Here is a 15,421-nt window from a genome sequence, read left to right as displayed (position 1 = left end):
AAATGGAGTCTTTAAACGCCTCAGATGTAAAGTTATTCACTGTCAAAGTGACGCCAAAATGAATGGGAGGTCAATGGGATGCTAAGGCAAGTGAAGTTTTGCTACAAGATGGCGGCACGCGGCCGACTTCAACTTTCGGTCGACTTCTTTGCTGCCTGGTTGTTGTATAGATAACATCACCACTGAAAAGGTTAAGCACTAAAGTTCTGCATAATTAAGGGCGTGGCCACTTGAGTGACAGGTGGATTGCCGCTGCTGACCATAGACTGACACTGCCATCGAGCTAGGTGGGCCTGGCTTCAGCAACCAGCTCCCACCTTTTTGCCCATTTTCGATTGTCTGGGAGAGTCGCCCGCTCTGCACACTTTCAGAAACGCTCTTCAGGAGTCTAATGGTGATGTCACGGACAATACGTCCATGTTTTTTTTTTTTTTTCAGGCTATTATTATTATATATATATATATATATGAAGAGTTCAGATGTAAAATCCTCAAGGTGCCTCTTGAAATCATCTATTCAATTTGATTATCAAATTGCATCATCTAATTTACATTATTTGAACAGTTAACGAACATCTGTCCTCATGTTGTGCAAATATTACATTATTTTTAATACAGATTTTATTTATTTTTTTAATCTAAACAACATCTGCCTTTTTCCAGTGAATAAATCTAGCCACTGTTTACTGTTGCTGAACCACATTTCATTGCTTCTTAAGTGAAACAGGATCTCTAAGACTTAAAGAACAGGACTGGGAACCACCTCCATTTTATAATCTAACATTGACATTCTAATCTAATATTACTAAAGTGTGGTATTATGGATTTCAGAAATCTGTGCAGTTCACTAATCAACCTTATGCACTGATGCTATAGTAGTGTCAAACATCAGCCAAGTGAAATATGAATTGAATCACTATTAGCATGTCCATACTTGTTACTTCCTACTGTGCTCCTTCCTTACTGCAGCAGTGAGGAGGCGGGGCAAATTTTTTATTTTGGAGTACATAAATTCTGATCCCACTGTCTTGAGATATTAAAGCTTTATCGAACAGAGACATACAATGAAGAACTGCAAAGCACCTGCATGTATGTCAACACATTTTTAAAGTTCTGCATTACATTTGGTGGATTTTTTTTATTTTTATGTATTTATTTATTTTAAATCATAACTTTGTCTTTTTTTATTGCAGTTGTAGTGGCAATCTTTTTTGCCACATTTGCACAAGGTAAGTAAGGAAACAGTATAATTATTATTTAGACATGTTGGCATGCAATTACAATTACTATAGTTTTATTTTACTTATTTAGCCTAGTCATTTATAAGAGTTGATATTAAATAGATTATTAAGTGAGTCTAATTGATCTAATTGATCCTCTATCTGGACTGTGATGGACTTGGGCTGTAGATGGAGGAGCTGAACACGCTGTCCTGAATGTAGGGATATTGTCTCTAATTCGTTACCACAGTTAGATGGCGGTAATGCTCTTTTAAGAAAGCGAATCGCCAATAAGATCGAAGAAGAAGAAGCAGCAGCTTAGCTCGCTTGAGTGTGATCACGAGCCGTGCTCGTGCACTGTATTTTTCGGGTTGTTGCCTGTCGAGGTGTCTGGACATGGAGCGCAAAGCGAAAGACTACAAAATGCATATGAGGCTTAAGAAATTCAGAGAGGCACTAATCAAGGAAATGTTAGAGCAAAGCACTGTTACACACCCACCAAGACTGGAGACCGCTTTGACAGGGCGGCGAGGGACAGAGCTGACCGTGGTAGCGTAGCTAGGAGCTCTGCACTATGACTGAATTTGGGAGTTTTGTAATGAATTACGTTGTTTTATTATTGTATTGTATTTTAATTACAGTTTTTGACAGGAATTTTGTTTGTTTTGTTGATTATGAGGCAGGTCAGAGCTAGTGTTTGTTCCCTTTTTCAGACTGAATACAAATTAACTTAGCACAAAATGGGTTTAGATAATACTTTTAAAATGACAGTCTTCTCATCGTTTACTCACCGTCAAGTCATTACAAAGTTGTACGATGCACTTCTCTGGAAAACAAAGTAATATCAGTTGTCCATTTAATGATAGTCAGGAGTGTCCAAAGTTGTTTTTCCACTGGATGAAAAAAAAAAAAAAAAGCGACAAATATATTTGTGTGTGTGTTCCTGGAAGTTGTGTGTTACTTTGGTGTGTTACAAACCAGAATGGAGCCAGTTGGGTGTAGAGAGGTCAAAATAAACATATGACGTTTTACACCACATTTATCATAATAGCATCAGCAAAAAAAGAATTCCATTTCAGAGGTAGAAGTTGTTATTTCATTTTGAATTGAGATTACAGACTGCACTGATACATTTGTTTGCAACAACACCAGGAACTTGCATTAAATCAATTTTATATTCATGTTTACTTTATTTTAACATTTTATTTTAGCATTCAGAGTTGTCTTACCCAAATGAGACTAGATACCATAAGTGTATTTCATAATGAATCGTGTCTTTCTTTCTCAGGGGTTTGCCATCATGACAGAGGGACACAGTGAGTGACCTTCAACAGAAACTTTACTCTGAATCTTAAACACAGTTTCATAAGAGATTTTATTATTATTATATATGCATTTTATCATAGATCAATTAAATGTATATTAACAGAATTATTTGGTAAGAGTAAAATAAGAGTGATCTGTCTTGATGTCAGCAGCGAAGTAGGTTTCAGTGGACAGATGGAAGGCATCCATCATCTGCACAATTGTGGGAACGTGTCCTACAATATCTCAGGAAGTTCCTGCTGTAATGGTAGGATAGACTCCTGCAGCAGTAATTTTGTGGTTGCTGAGATCATGTAGTAGAGTATGTGATTCATAATGAGTTTGACATATGCAAACAGATTTAACCCTTTTTGTTTGTATTTCAATGTGTTGAAGGTAATATATCTCCGGGATTGAGTCAGCTGGTGGCTGACTGCTGTGGTTCTGTAGCTTACAATCCACTTAATGAGATTTGCTGTGATAGCAAGGTTCTGACTCAAAGCAGCACTCATGTGAAATGCTGTGGCAAAGGTAGCTGATTCACTTCATGCAACTTAAACACCTTGACAGGCACATTGTTCAGATTTGACACATTTTTGCATTCATCAAATTTTTTGTTGAGGTTGATTGATCTTTTTACCGTTAGATCGAGGAAGACTACTTTTATAATGAGATTTCTCTTACACTCATTTACAGACATGTACCTGACAACGACTCATATGTGTTGCGGTGGTAACAGAATATTTAATCGGAAGGAAAATCTTTCTTGTTGTGGCAATACAACATTTGACAAGACAACCCACTGCTGCTGTGCTAACCCTGAACTAGTAGTAATGCCTAAACATGAAACTTGCTGTCCGAAAGCAACAGGTTTGTGTATACAGCTCTTACCGTGATTATTAGATAAATAATTAATTAATAAAGAAATGTGGTGTCAGTGGCTTAATAGTGGGGCACAGACATCATGTACCTACTGTTTTCTTTCATGGGTTTTAATCACACAGTAATAGATCTGTTTGTTTTAGTAGGTTTTAATCTGAATTTTATTCTCACAGATGAAATGAAAGAATCCCAGCAAGGCTCTCCTCCCACTCTGTGAGTCAAACAGACAGACAAAAATTAAGTAACATAAGTAACAGTTATATTTATCAACAGATATATTTCTTAGTGACTATACATTAAAAAAAAAAAAAAAAAAAAAATATATATATATATATATATATATATATATATATACATATATATATATATATATATACATATATATATATATATATACATATATATATATATATATATATATATATGATTTTGATTGCTTCTTTTGTCCTCATTTGTAAGTCGCTTGGATAATAGTGTCTGCTAAATGACTAAATATAAATATACAGCCAAGTTCACATATATTTGGAGACTGACACAATTGTTTTCGGCTCTGTATGCCACAAAACAGAATTAAAAAATAAAAGATGATCAAGACGAAATTGAAGTGCAGACTTTAAGATTTAATTGAAGGGGTTGGACAAAAATGCTTAGGAATTACAAACATTTCTATACACAGTCTCAAATGTAATTTGACAAATACATATAATCAAAAAATTTAATGTTTTTTTATTTTTAATAATTTGAGAATCCTTTGCAGGCAATGAATGCCTTAAGTCTGGAACTCATGGACATAACTAAATATTGGGTTTCTCATTTGTGATGCTTCGACAGGCATTTACTGCAGCTGACTTTAGTTGTTATTTGTTTGTGGGTCAGCCTTTAGTCTTGTCTTCAGCATGCTCAATCAGGAGATTGACTTGGCCATTGCAGACTAAAAACTCCTGGGTTGTTTTTGCTGTATGTTTTGGGTTATCATCCATTTGTACTTGAAGTACCACCCAATCAACTTTCTGCATTTGAATGAATCTGGGGAGAAAGTATATCCCTATACAGTTCAGAATTTTTCCGGCTGCTTCTGATATTGGTCATGTCATCAATATACATCTGTTACCCAGTGCTACTGGAAGCCATGTATGTTCATGCCTTCACTCTGCTCCACCATGTTTCACAGATGATGTTGTATAGATTTGGCCACTCCAAATATTCCTGCTATCTCTCTGATGGATTTGTTTAGTTTTTGAAGCCTAACAATTGTCTGTTTCATCTGCATGGAGAATGCCTTTGACTGCATAGTGTGGATTCACATCAACAGCTTCCAAATGAAAATGGCTCACTTAGAATCAACTCCAGACCTTTTACCCATTTAATTGATGTAGACATAACGAAAGGAAAACCCAACATATATCCTTGAAATAGCTTTTGAGTCAACTGTCCAGTAACTTATTGTCCCTTAAAAAAGGGGGTGGTACATATTAAAAAGCTGTAGTTCCTTAACCTTTCCTCCAATTTTTATGAGAATACCCTCAAATTAAAGCAAATTAAAGAGTGTGCACTTTCAGGCTCATACTCATTATATAACTGTAACTTGAATATGTTTTGGTCAACAGGTAAAATAATAAAAAAGTGAAAAGTCTTGTCAAAAGTATCTGTTTCATGTTGACTTCTGTAAAAAATCATTTTACAGGTCTATTTCATAACAATTTTCCTGTGTTTGTTTTTATGTGTGACTGGAAATCTCAAGCACACTCCCCAAAAACTCAGGTAAAGCACTTGGCATCCTCATTGTATATTAACATTTTTACAAACCTCTCTTTGATTGGATAATGATCCGTGTTCAGTTTTAGTATCTATTGATAGTCTGTACAGTTCATACTTGCCTAACTTCTCAACATGGTTGGAAATTATGATGTTTTTATAGTTATTGTTGCAATAATCTCACACTTTTCTGTTTTAGAACCGAAGTGTCGAACAATACCCTTCAATCCTCAGGAAAAAATGTGTTGCTCAGGGAAACTTTATAAGGCATCAGCGCTTACTAAGGTATTGCCTTTTGACTCAAATTGTAGTTCTGCAGAAATAGAAATACAAGATAAATTGGAGATTAATCTAAACACTGTGATTTTCTGTAAAATATGATTATAAAGTGTTTGAAGAAATGACCGTATACAGTATTAAAAAAAAAAACTCTGCATACATTATTGTACAGTACTATGTATACCTGTGTCTTTCAGTGCTGTGGTGAACACGTTTACACTCTGTCAGATGACAGTGTGCTGTGCTGTAATGGAGTCCTTCATCGCAATGTGCCTGAGCAGTCAGAGTGTGTTGGAGGTGTAATATATACTGCAGCAAACACTACTTGCCAAATGTCGACCCGTCCACGTCTTGGCGAGCACTGCTGTGGAGGACAAACCTTCAATCCTCGTACACACATTTGCTGTAACGGCCACAGGTAGATCCACAGAAAACAAATATTTTATAGGATTTAAAAGCGAAGATTTACTAACAGTCTACACTAGTGTAAACTAGTGCTGAGCGGTTTGACCAAAAATGTATATACTGTTGTTTTGTTTTTTTTTGTTTTTTTGCATGCATAATCTGGTGTACAATGCATTTTCTGCTGGTTGATATTCCAAGACGTGCTTGCGGCTAAGGTGCTGCAGCAAATTGCTTGTGTTGCCGCCTTTCGCGACAATTTTAGCCTGACAGCACTTGCATAAAATGGATATTACATATGCATAATCTGCCTACAATTCATATGCGGTCCGCAGCACGGACTCATTGTTCTTTCACACAGGACATGTTTGCAGTCCGCTACTGATCCGTATCTGTTTAGTCCACAAACACAACATTTGTTTATTGTTTTGATTTCATATCATGTAAAAAAAAAAAAAAAAAAAATTATATATATTTTTTTTTTCAATATCGTAAGTCTTTTATCACAGAACAGTAACAATATTTCATATATACATTAGTTTAAACTCAATAAATATAAAAAACACATTATTCATGCATTTTGCCTACTTGTTAAAATATTTAAAATTAAAACACCACAGAGAGAAACATGGATTTTGCATTTAAATCTTTATCACAAGCAATCCCACGGGTCTTAATGAACTTTGTTTTTCTGCTTCCGTAAAAGTGAACATATATATATTATTTTCCTTGTTTATCTAAAAGTGCTCTTTTTCTTGTTTTAAACCTAGCCAAAAACCAATGTGACTGCATTTCAATGTCAATCCATGTTCATTTTTCCCGCGAACAATGCACTTTCACTTTAATTAACCACCTGCATCACAGCAAAAACAGACGTTGCCGGGAGTAGAGACCTGCACGGGAGCGATTTTTCCGTCCCGCTCCCGCAAAAATTTGTTATTTTCTCCCGCTCCCGCCTGTAAAATCCCACGGGTAAACGTATAGCATTTTTTCTTTTTTTTAATACATCATTTTCACTTGCTCCCCTGTTGAATATAATTTTAAAAAATAAACTGAAAAATAAACAAATGCTTCGTTTTATTTGCATTTAATTAAAAGTATGAACATGAACAAGGAACTTAAGAAAACATAGAAATACTAATAAGCTAAATAAATAAATCTAAATAAACTGAATAAAAAAAAAAAAAATGTACGACTACTTGTGCCCATGCAGGAATATCGCGTCATTCACTGTTGAGAGCTTCAGTTTAATCCGTCTCTGCCCCAGTATGCGACCGCAAATATTGAAAGCCCTTCGCTAGCTGGAATGCAAAGTACATGGCGTGTTTGCTTAATCTCGGAAATTCGTCTTTCCCACCACTGGAGGACATCATCGTCTGTGTGTTTCTAATCCATCCAATTTGACTCTTAAAAATATTTTTATTATAAATAAAGGTCTATTTGTTTCTAGTTATTTTATTTTGTTTGATATTTCCACTTTGCGGGAGTCCCGCAAATAATTTTATTTTCCCGCAACCCGCACACAATAATATTTTGCCGCCCGTGTCCGCATTCACCTGTCAAATATTGTCCTGCGCAGCACTCGGTTGCGCTGGGTACTGCAGTACTCCCGCGGGAGTGCAGGTCTCTAGCCGGGAGAAACTATTAGCTGACACAACGTTGTCTATAACTGACCATGTCTGCGAGTTACATCCCAGAAAAAAAAGTGATAATAGCCTTGATTTCACTTCTAATCTTCAGTTTAGCAGTTCAGTTCTTTAGCACTTTGAGCACTTAATTATTGTTTAGAAGAAAACACTTTATTTGACATATTACTTTTAAATAAATGGTGCCAAACTTAATTATTGAAGAGATTCATGTCTATCTCAGTCTGTTTACCATTTTCTTAAGCACTTTAAGCTGTTGTTACTGTATTTTTGTTATTATTGTCAATAATTAAGTCTGTCTGTGGAGTTTCTCTCCAAACACCCCCCCCCCCCCCCCCCAAAAAAAATGGTCAGGCTCAGGATTTTTTTCCACTTTAAAGAGCCACACAGATGGGAAATCAAAAATTACCTGTATTACAGTGTATGGTGTAGCTGTCCATCAGTGTAAACAGTGTGCAAAGTAATTAAACCAAAAAGTACACGATTTATAAAGTTATTGGCCTCTAAAGTAAGGAGTCGACTATGAATCGCTGAAACGAGTCGTTATAGATTTCAAATCTTTTGCCAAACTCTATGTACGTCACTAGGAACACTTTGCATAATAATCTCCGCCTACCGTGTTGGGAGAAACGGAACTCTGACCTGACCCCCCCCCCCCCCCCCCCACACACACACACAGACACTCTGGTTGGTGTGATAGCATCATGTCGAGGAGACAGTGTGTTTTTAATTGTAAAGGCAAGTTTGTTTTATTTTCACTGCCAAAGAATGAAGATCAGAAGAACCAATGGCTAAAATTCATTTTCACCACAATACCAGAGCAGTACAACAAATCCCTTTTGTTGTGTTCACAACATTTCACTGATGACTGCTTTTCTAATCTCGGTGAGTTCAAGGTGGGATTTTCAAAGCATTTGGCCATAAAAGAGGGTTCATTACCAACTTTATTTGGACCAACAAGCATCTCCGAATCACAACGCGAAGTATGATTATGAAGTTATGTGTTTGTTTTCTCCCGAGCGTCTTATCAGTATGTGTGCTGTCTGCAGCCTTTATCTGCGCTGATCTTCATTTACAAACACGTCATTAAAATGAAGTGTAACTCCATGAATACTCAACGAAGAGACATGAGAGAGATATCTATAGAAAGCTTGACATGTCTTCTTTAAAACTAAACAAGTGCTGCTAACAGATATTCTGTGATAAAGTAATCTATATGAAAACAACGCGATGTCCATTTTTCACGTCTCCCTTCATTATATCTAATGTGACCACGCCCCCGCGCTGAACGCGTTATTCAGATTCAAACTGAAGCGTGCGGCTTGAATAGACCCACACAGAAGAAAAAGCAGCGAGACTGTTCAAGTTTTTTATTTTACTGTTTGCTTCGCAGTGAGAGGAATAAGACATAATTCACCCCAAAAAGATGCTAACGCATTGTTTACCGTGAAGTTGTGTGCGGAAAAACCAATCAAAACTGACTGTCAGTTGACCAATCAGAACACAGTATGCTACCGAAAGGTGGGATTTAAGGAAACTGAATCTTTTGAACAGCTTCACGCGAACCGTTTAGGGATCTCTGAGAATTGAGGTAATTTTAAAATGATATTTTGACAAAAGGACGAGGTTTTTTAACCTAGGATGGATTTAAACCTATTGTACAGGACTTATAAACAGTGATAGGAAGCTTAGAATTTTCATCTTACTGGCTCTTTAACCCCTGAATCCAAGCCTACAATACAAAGTATTTATAGCCTAGTTCAGTGGTTTTCAACCTGTGGGCCATGATGGTATTGCAGGTGGGCCGCCAATTACTATTAAAATAATAATATTGTTCATATATGTAAAAATGTCAAAGCCATAACATAATAACATCATTTCATATATATAATTAAATAACAAACGTTTGATTTAAGAATAAACCGCCAATTTATCTTAGATATTTTTGCTGCATATGCTACAGAACAAAAGCAGTTGTGCCAAGCGGTGCCAGCCCGAGTTATTTTCTTTTCATTGCCAGTTCATTCAATAAAGACAGTTAACAATCTAGCTTCTGATTACTAAGTTAATAACCCAACAATAGCAGGTTCTGTTAATTATTTTGTAGTGGGCCGCACAAACATATGTTTGGTTTTGTGGGCCGCGAGTTGAAAAAGTTTGGGAACCACTGGCCTAGCTTGTTCATTTTTAATCCAATTTTTTGTTTGCTGGTATAATAATTGCTTTTCCTAGGCAAACGTGACATTTTGGTCTAATATATGTACAAGAAGATTGCTCAAAAAGGACATAATGACATAAATTAAAAGCAAATAACATTTTGAATCCTAAACAAGTAACACTATAGTTCTATAGTCTAATCTGAAGGGTGAAGTCAAAAGACATAAATCATACAACAAGGTACTTTTTGAAAATTAGAATCCACTGTAAAAAAAAAAAAAAAAAAAAAAAAAAAAAACCTCTCTCCATCAAAGTGATTTCGCCAAGCATAATTATTATAAAAAATTATAATAAGTACTATGCACCCATTTGTAAGGAAGGTTGTAAATTAACTAATTACTCTAGCCAATGTTGTCACGTCATGTGACAAAAGAACGAACAACCCAAAGACCCAAAAGATGAACTACTCAGTTCTGTTTCCAGCTCAATACTGCATTCTTTTACTGTCTATGGTTTTAGCGTATGGGTCTGTCACATGATTAAGGAACGACTCGACCCGAAGACTCATGAGATGAACTAATCAATTCTCTTTCCGGTGAATCTTTTAGGTGAATGAATCATTCTCGTTTACTTAATCCACTGACCATAGACCGTAAAAGACTAATTTAACATAACTCCAAATTTAATCCCTATTAAAACCTTGTGCTTTGTTAATCTGAGCAATTTATTTGGACTATTTATTTAATGCGATCATGCACACACTTTAATAAAGCCAAATCAGTTTTTGTCACAAGTAAATACGTTCGTCGACTTAAGAAATAACACATAAGACATTCTTTTTCGCCAACTGCTGGCGTACTTGTGTAATATGAAGAAATGGACACTGAACGAATCAGTGAATTAATCATTTTGGTGAACGAACTGAAAATCCACCACTAAATTCCATGCAACATAAATTAATTTTTTTAAATTTATTTTTTTGTGACTTTAGGAAACTGAATCTTTTGAACAGCTTCACGCGAACCGTTTAGGGATCTCTGAGAATTGAGGTAATTTTAAAATGATATTTTGACAAAAGGACGAGGTTTTTTAACCTAGGATGGATTTAAACCTATTGTACAGGACTTATAAACAGTGATAGGAAGCTTAGAATTTTCATCTTACTGGCTCTTTAACCCCTGAATCCAAGCCTACAATACAAAGTATTTATAGCCTAGTTCAGTGGTTTTCAACCTGTGGGCCATGATGGTATTGCAGGTGGGCCGCCAATTACTATTAAAATAATAATATTGTTCATATATGTAAAAATGTCAAAGCCATAACATAATAACATCATTTCATATATATAATTAAATAACAAACGTTTGATTTAAGAATAAACCGCCAATTTATCTTAGATATTTTTGCTGCATATGCTACAGAACAAAAGCAGTTGTGCCAAGCGGTGCCAGCCCGAGTTATTTTCTTTTCATTGCCAGTTCATTCAATAAAGACAGTTAACAATCTAGCTTCTGATTACTAAGTTAATAACCCAACAATAGCAGGTTCTGTTAATTTTTTTGTAGTGGGCCGCGCAAACATATGTTTGGTTTTGTGGGCCGCGAGTTGAAAAAGTTTGGGAACCACTGGCCTAGCTTGTTCATTTTTAATCCAATTTTTTGTTTGCTGGTATAATAATTGCTTTTCCTAGGCAAACGTGACATTTTGGTCTAATATATGTACAAGAAGATTGCTCAAAAAGGACATAATGACATAAATTAAAAGCAAATAACATTTTGAATCCTAAACAAGTAACACTATAGTTCTATAGTCTAATCTGAAGGGTGAAGTCAAAAGACATAAATCATACAACAAGGTACTTTTTGAAGATTAGAATCCACTGTAAAAAAAAAAAAAAAAAATCCTCTCTCCATCAAAGTGATTTCGCCAAGCATAATTATTATAAAAAATTATAATAAGTACTATGCACCCATTTGTAAGGAAGGTTGTAAATTAACTTATTACTCTAGCCAATGTTGTCACATCATGTGACAAAAGAACGAACAACCCGAAGACCCAAAAGATGAACTACTCAATTCTGTTTCCAGCTCAATACTGTATTATTTTACTGTCTATGGTTTTAGCGTATGGGTCTGTCACATGATTAAGGAACGACTCGACCCGAAGACTCATGAGATGAACTAATCAATTCTCTTTCCGGTGAATCTTTTAGGTGAATGAATCATTCTCGTTTACTTAATCCACTGACCATAGACCGTAAAAGACTAATTTAACATAACTCCAAGTTTAATCCCTATTAAAACCTTGTGCTTTGTTAATCTGAGCAATTTATTTGGACTATTTATTTAATGCGATCATGCACACACTTTAATAAAGCCAAATCAGTTTTTGTCACAAGTAAATACGTTCGTCGACTTAAGAAATAACACATAAGACATTCTTTTTCGCCAACTGCTGGCGTACTTGTGTAATATGAAGAAATGGACACTGAATGAATCAGTGAATTAATCATTTTGGTGAACGAACTGAAAATCCACCACTAAATTCCATGCAACATAAATTTATTTTTTTAAATTTAGTTTTTAGTGACTTGCCCGAACCCGCCCCACAATAAAGTGCCAATTTCTTAACCCGCTCCCACCTGACCCGCGGGCCCGCGGGTTATGAGACGACCAATGCATCACTAGTGTGTACCCTCACCATGACTCGCAGTCGCTGCTTAGAAGTGCAACATTGTAAAGGTTCTTATGTAGACTATATGTAGACTATATTTGTCAATCAGTATGTATCATATATTTAGGGGTAAAACCGTAAAAATTACTGGTCTTTCTATGAATGTTCCAGCTCAAATATGTCTTGGTCTCAGGTCAGGGAACAAATAGCAGTACCTCTGTGAATCTCTGAAAATTGAGTAGTCTCTACCCATGTTCCTGTGGCTCAGTGGTAGAGCATTGTGTCTGCAGTGCAAAATGTTGTGGGTTCAATTCCCAGGGAACACACATACTGATAAAAAAATAATAATAATTATAGCATGAATGCACTGTAAATCACTTTGGATAAAAGTGTCTGCTAAATGCATAAATGTAAATGTAATGCTGTCTTGACAAATGAGGCTTTGTCTATGACTTGAAAATCAAGTTTCCCATGCTGAGACACCATAGGAATGTCCTTTCAGCTGGTACAACTTTTGAATGGGAGTCTCTTGGTCACCCAGGCCACCCAATAAACCCTCAAGACATTTTAAAATCACTAACATCCTGTTAGTTGGCCATTGTTGTTTCTGTGTTGGTTGTTGAATGACTTTTCTTTCTTATTGCTTTAGCCACAACAAGATGAATGGCAATTTCTGTTGTGGTTCAGAAGTCTATGACCACCACAACCAGTTCCTGAGATGCTGCTCAGGTCACCTCTACAACCTAACCCAGTCACGTGGAAAAGCAGAGTGCTGTGGAAACCTATTGCTGCAATATAATAACAATCAAACTTGCTGTTCCTCCTCAACCAATTCCATAATTTATCAGACCAAACCAAAGCACCGTTGCTGTGGGCTTTACTACTACAACACGTCTCTGTGGAGCTGCTGTGCTGAACATCTCAAACCAACACCAAAGCCTAACAGCTCTCCAGCAGAATACAGAATTAAACCACTAATGGACCTGATCCCTGAAATGTGCAATAAGACAGGTGATGTTTTTGAACATTTGTTGTGGTGCAAACTGAAATAGCATTTTCTAGAACCAGACTAAATTATATCTTTTGTTTGTGTGTTTCTAGTGTTCTTTGGCAAAGTGGAGAGTGTGGCACTTGCAAATTATCAGCGTCACGTTGTGTTGAAAGTTGTTGGGCAGGTCAATGTAAAATCAGAAAAGGTCATCAAAGACCCTTGGCTTCATGTGTCCTTGGATCACTGCAACTCTCCTGCCACAGACAACGGCATGACCTACCTTTGGGAGGAAAACCACAATGGGAAGTACAAGCTTCTCTCTCACCCTGTTGACCTAACATCTGACATCTACATGTTCTATTCTGTATGTTACCAAAAGAAGGGATAGACTGATGGATTGAGGTCTGTTTCCCATCGTTTCCAAAGCATGCTGTTTTTCATTAGATTTCTGTACTGAAGATAATATTTTTATCCGAATACTATTTTATCATTAATGCTAAATTACTCTGGTATGTGAAAGGCCGCTATATATGAAAGCTAAGAACTTTTGTCCCCTTAAGTTTTTGAATTCTCTACTGTGAGCAGCATTATGGCAGATGCATCACATATTGTGAACCCGTGAATTTTGCCTCATTGGTTAATTTTATTTCAACTTAATAATGGATTAACCCTGTATGGTGTGTGCAAAAGGGATAGTTCTCCCAATAATGAGAATTTGCTCCTAATTTACTCACCTTTAGTCTATATAAGTTGCAGGTGACTTTTTGCTGAGTAGAAGATTTTTAGCTGATACCATGGTTTTTGGTCATTCATCAAATGCAAGTCACCGGCTGCCCGTTTTAGAAAGAAAAATAAATTAATATCAAGGAAGAAAATATAAATACCCATTGCTCCTAACAGTATATTGAGAATTGATTAGTCTGTGCAATAAACATGGTTTTACATGTCTAAAGCATGTAAAGTAAATAAACTGTTTAGCATCAACCCACCTTTTTACATGAAGAGAAATCATACTTTAACCATAAAAATTTTACAGAATTGATTTTTGATTGATGAACAATCAACTGTTTCAAATGATTCGGTCCAATTTGTTGAACTGATTCAACTACCAAAAGAATTAGTAAAAAAAAAAAAGAAATCATAATAAATCCTCTTTACCAATTTACTGAAGAGTAAAAGTCACCTACATCTCGGATGATCTGAGGGTGGGTAAATTAACAGCAAATTTTCATTTCTGGGTAAACAAGTCCATTAAGCTATTTCGTTAAAAGCATCTGCCTAATGAATAAATGTAATCAGTTTTTAGGTTTGTATAGTTAATATAAAAATGTAAAAAAATTACAATCAAATAGAAAAGTTTTTTTATTATTATTATTCATATTGAGTTCTCATTTAAGCTTTAAAACTTTTAAAATCTAAATAGCTATGCAGTCTTAAGGCCAGTTTTACTAAACGGGGTAAATTGGCACGAGAGCTCAATTCCTAAACAGCGCCCGTGGGCGTGGAAATTTCTACAGGTGATTTAATAACAGTGCACAAATTAAAGAACACAGAAGCAACATCTCATTTACGTATCAACCAACAAAATATTCCAAGACCAGCGCAAATTAGCGTAGTCACAAATAATGAATAAAGAAATGAAGACGCCACAGTATGTTAAAAATAACCAAAAAGTGAAGGGTTGCTAGAAGATTTGGTAGGCCTGGAATTGTGTGAAACTCGTAGTTAAGGGATCCAAGTAATCTTTTTTTTTTTTTAGCAAATAAAAAATAGCATTGCTTGGCCAATGATTTGTTCTGTTAATGTGTTCTTCTGGCATTCCAAATAAATTAAAATGGGTGGAAAAAGTCCTCTCCCTTCTACTATGCGCGCTCTATTCTCTGCGATGCCTTCTCGTAGCAACAACACTTGCAGCCATTTCAAGCAAAAAATTAAGACATGCTTTTTAAGGTAAATTAAATAATGAAACAAATTCCAGTAATTTGACAAGTGCAAACATTTGTAAATCATGTTGCATGATTCATTTTAATTCTCTCCTCCCATAAATTTTGCATCTGATAGGGAAAATCCTACAAATTCATATTCCGTAAGGTCAGGCATAAATATAATGGT

At 35.7% G+C, this 15,421-nt stretch overlaps 1 protein-coding gene across 4 annotated transcripts; it reads left to right on the top strand.

Annotated features, from left to right (window-relative positions):
• Positions 1–1,048: 1,048 nt before the first annotated feature.
• LOC113118501 (galaxin-like) lies at positions 1,049–15,051 on the top strand. Of its 4 annotated transcripts, none has more exons than XM_026287729.1 (12): positions 1,049–1,088; positions 1,193–1,228; positions 2,508–2,535; positions 2,698–2,792; positions 2,921–3,055; positions 3,221–3,394; positions 3,580–3,619; positions 5,148–5,167; positions 5,361–5,446; positions 5,638–5,858; positions 12,968–13,329; positions 13,420–15,051. In XM_026287729.1, exons 1-12 carry the CDS (start codon positions 1,064–1,066, stop codon positions 13,695–13,697), a joined length of 1,500 nt encoding a protein of 499 aa, XP_026143514.1. In that variant the 5' UTR covers positions 1,049–1,063; the 3' UTR covers positions 13,698–15,051. The 4 variants fall into 4 exon arrangements, with proteins under 4 accessions (XP_026143514.1, XP_026143513.1, XP_026143516.1 ...); XM_026287728.1 differs by having other exon boundaries at positions 2,695–2,792; XM_026287731.1 differs by lacking the exons at positions 1,049–1,088; positions 1,193–1,228 and adding an exon at positions 1,348–1,768.
• Positions 15,052–15,421: the final 370 nt, after the last annotated feature.

This window comes from Carassius auratus, chromosome 18 (assembly GCF_003368295.1).
Source record: "Carassius auratus strain Wakin chromosome 18, ASM336829v1, whole genome shotgun sequence".
Lineage (NCBI taxonomy): Eukaryota > Metazoa > Chordata > Actinopteri > Cypriniformes > Cyprinidae > Carassius > Carassius auratus.
The sequence above is the reverse complement of the archived record's forward strand: the minus strand, read 5'-3'. Positions and strand labels throughout refer to the sequence as shown.

What these genes read in the sequence shown, in the direction of transcription:
- LOC113118501 (XM_026287728.1), top strand. Translation starts at nt 1,064, where the DNA reads ATGAAGAACTGCAAAGCACCTGCAT. An exon ending in CACACTCCCCAAAAACTCAG is followed by an intron (nt 5,168 to 5,360) that starts GTAAAGCACTTG and finishes TTTCTGTTTTAG; the next exon opens with AACCGAAGTGTCGAACAATA. An exon ending in AGGCATCAGCGCTTACTAAG is followed by an intron (nt 5,447 to 5,637) that starts GTATTGCCTTTT and finishes TGTGTCTTTCAG; the next exon opens with TGCTGTGGTGAACACGTTTA.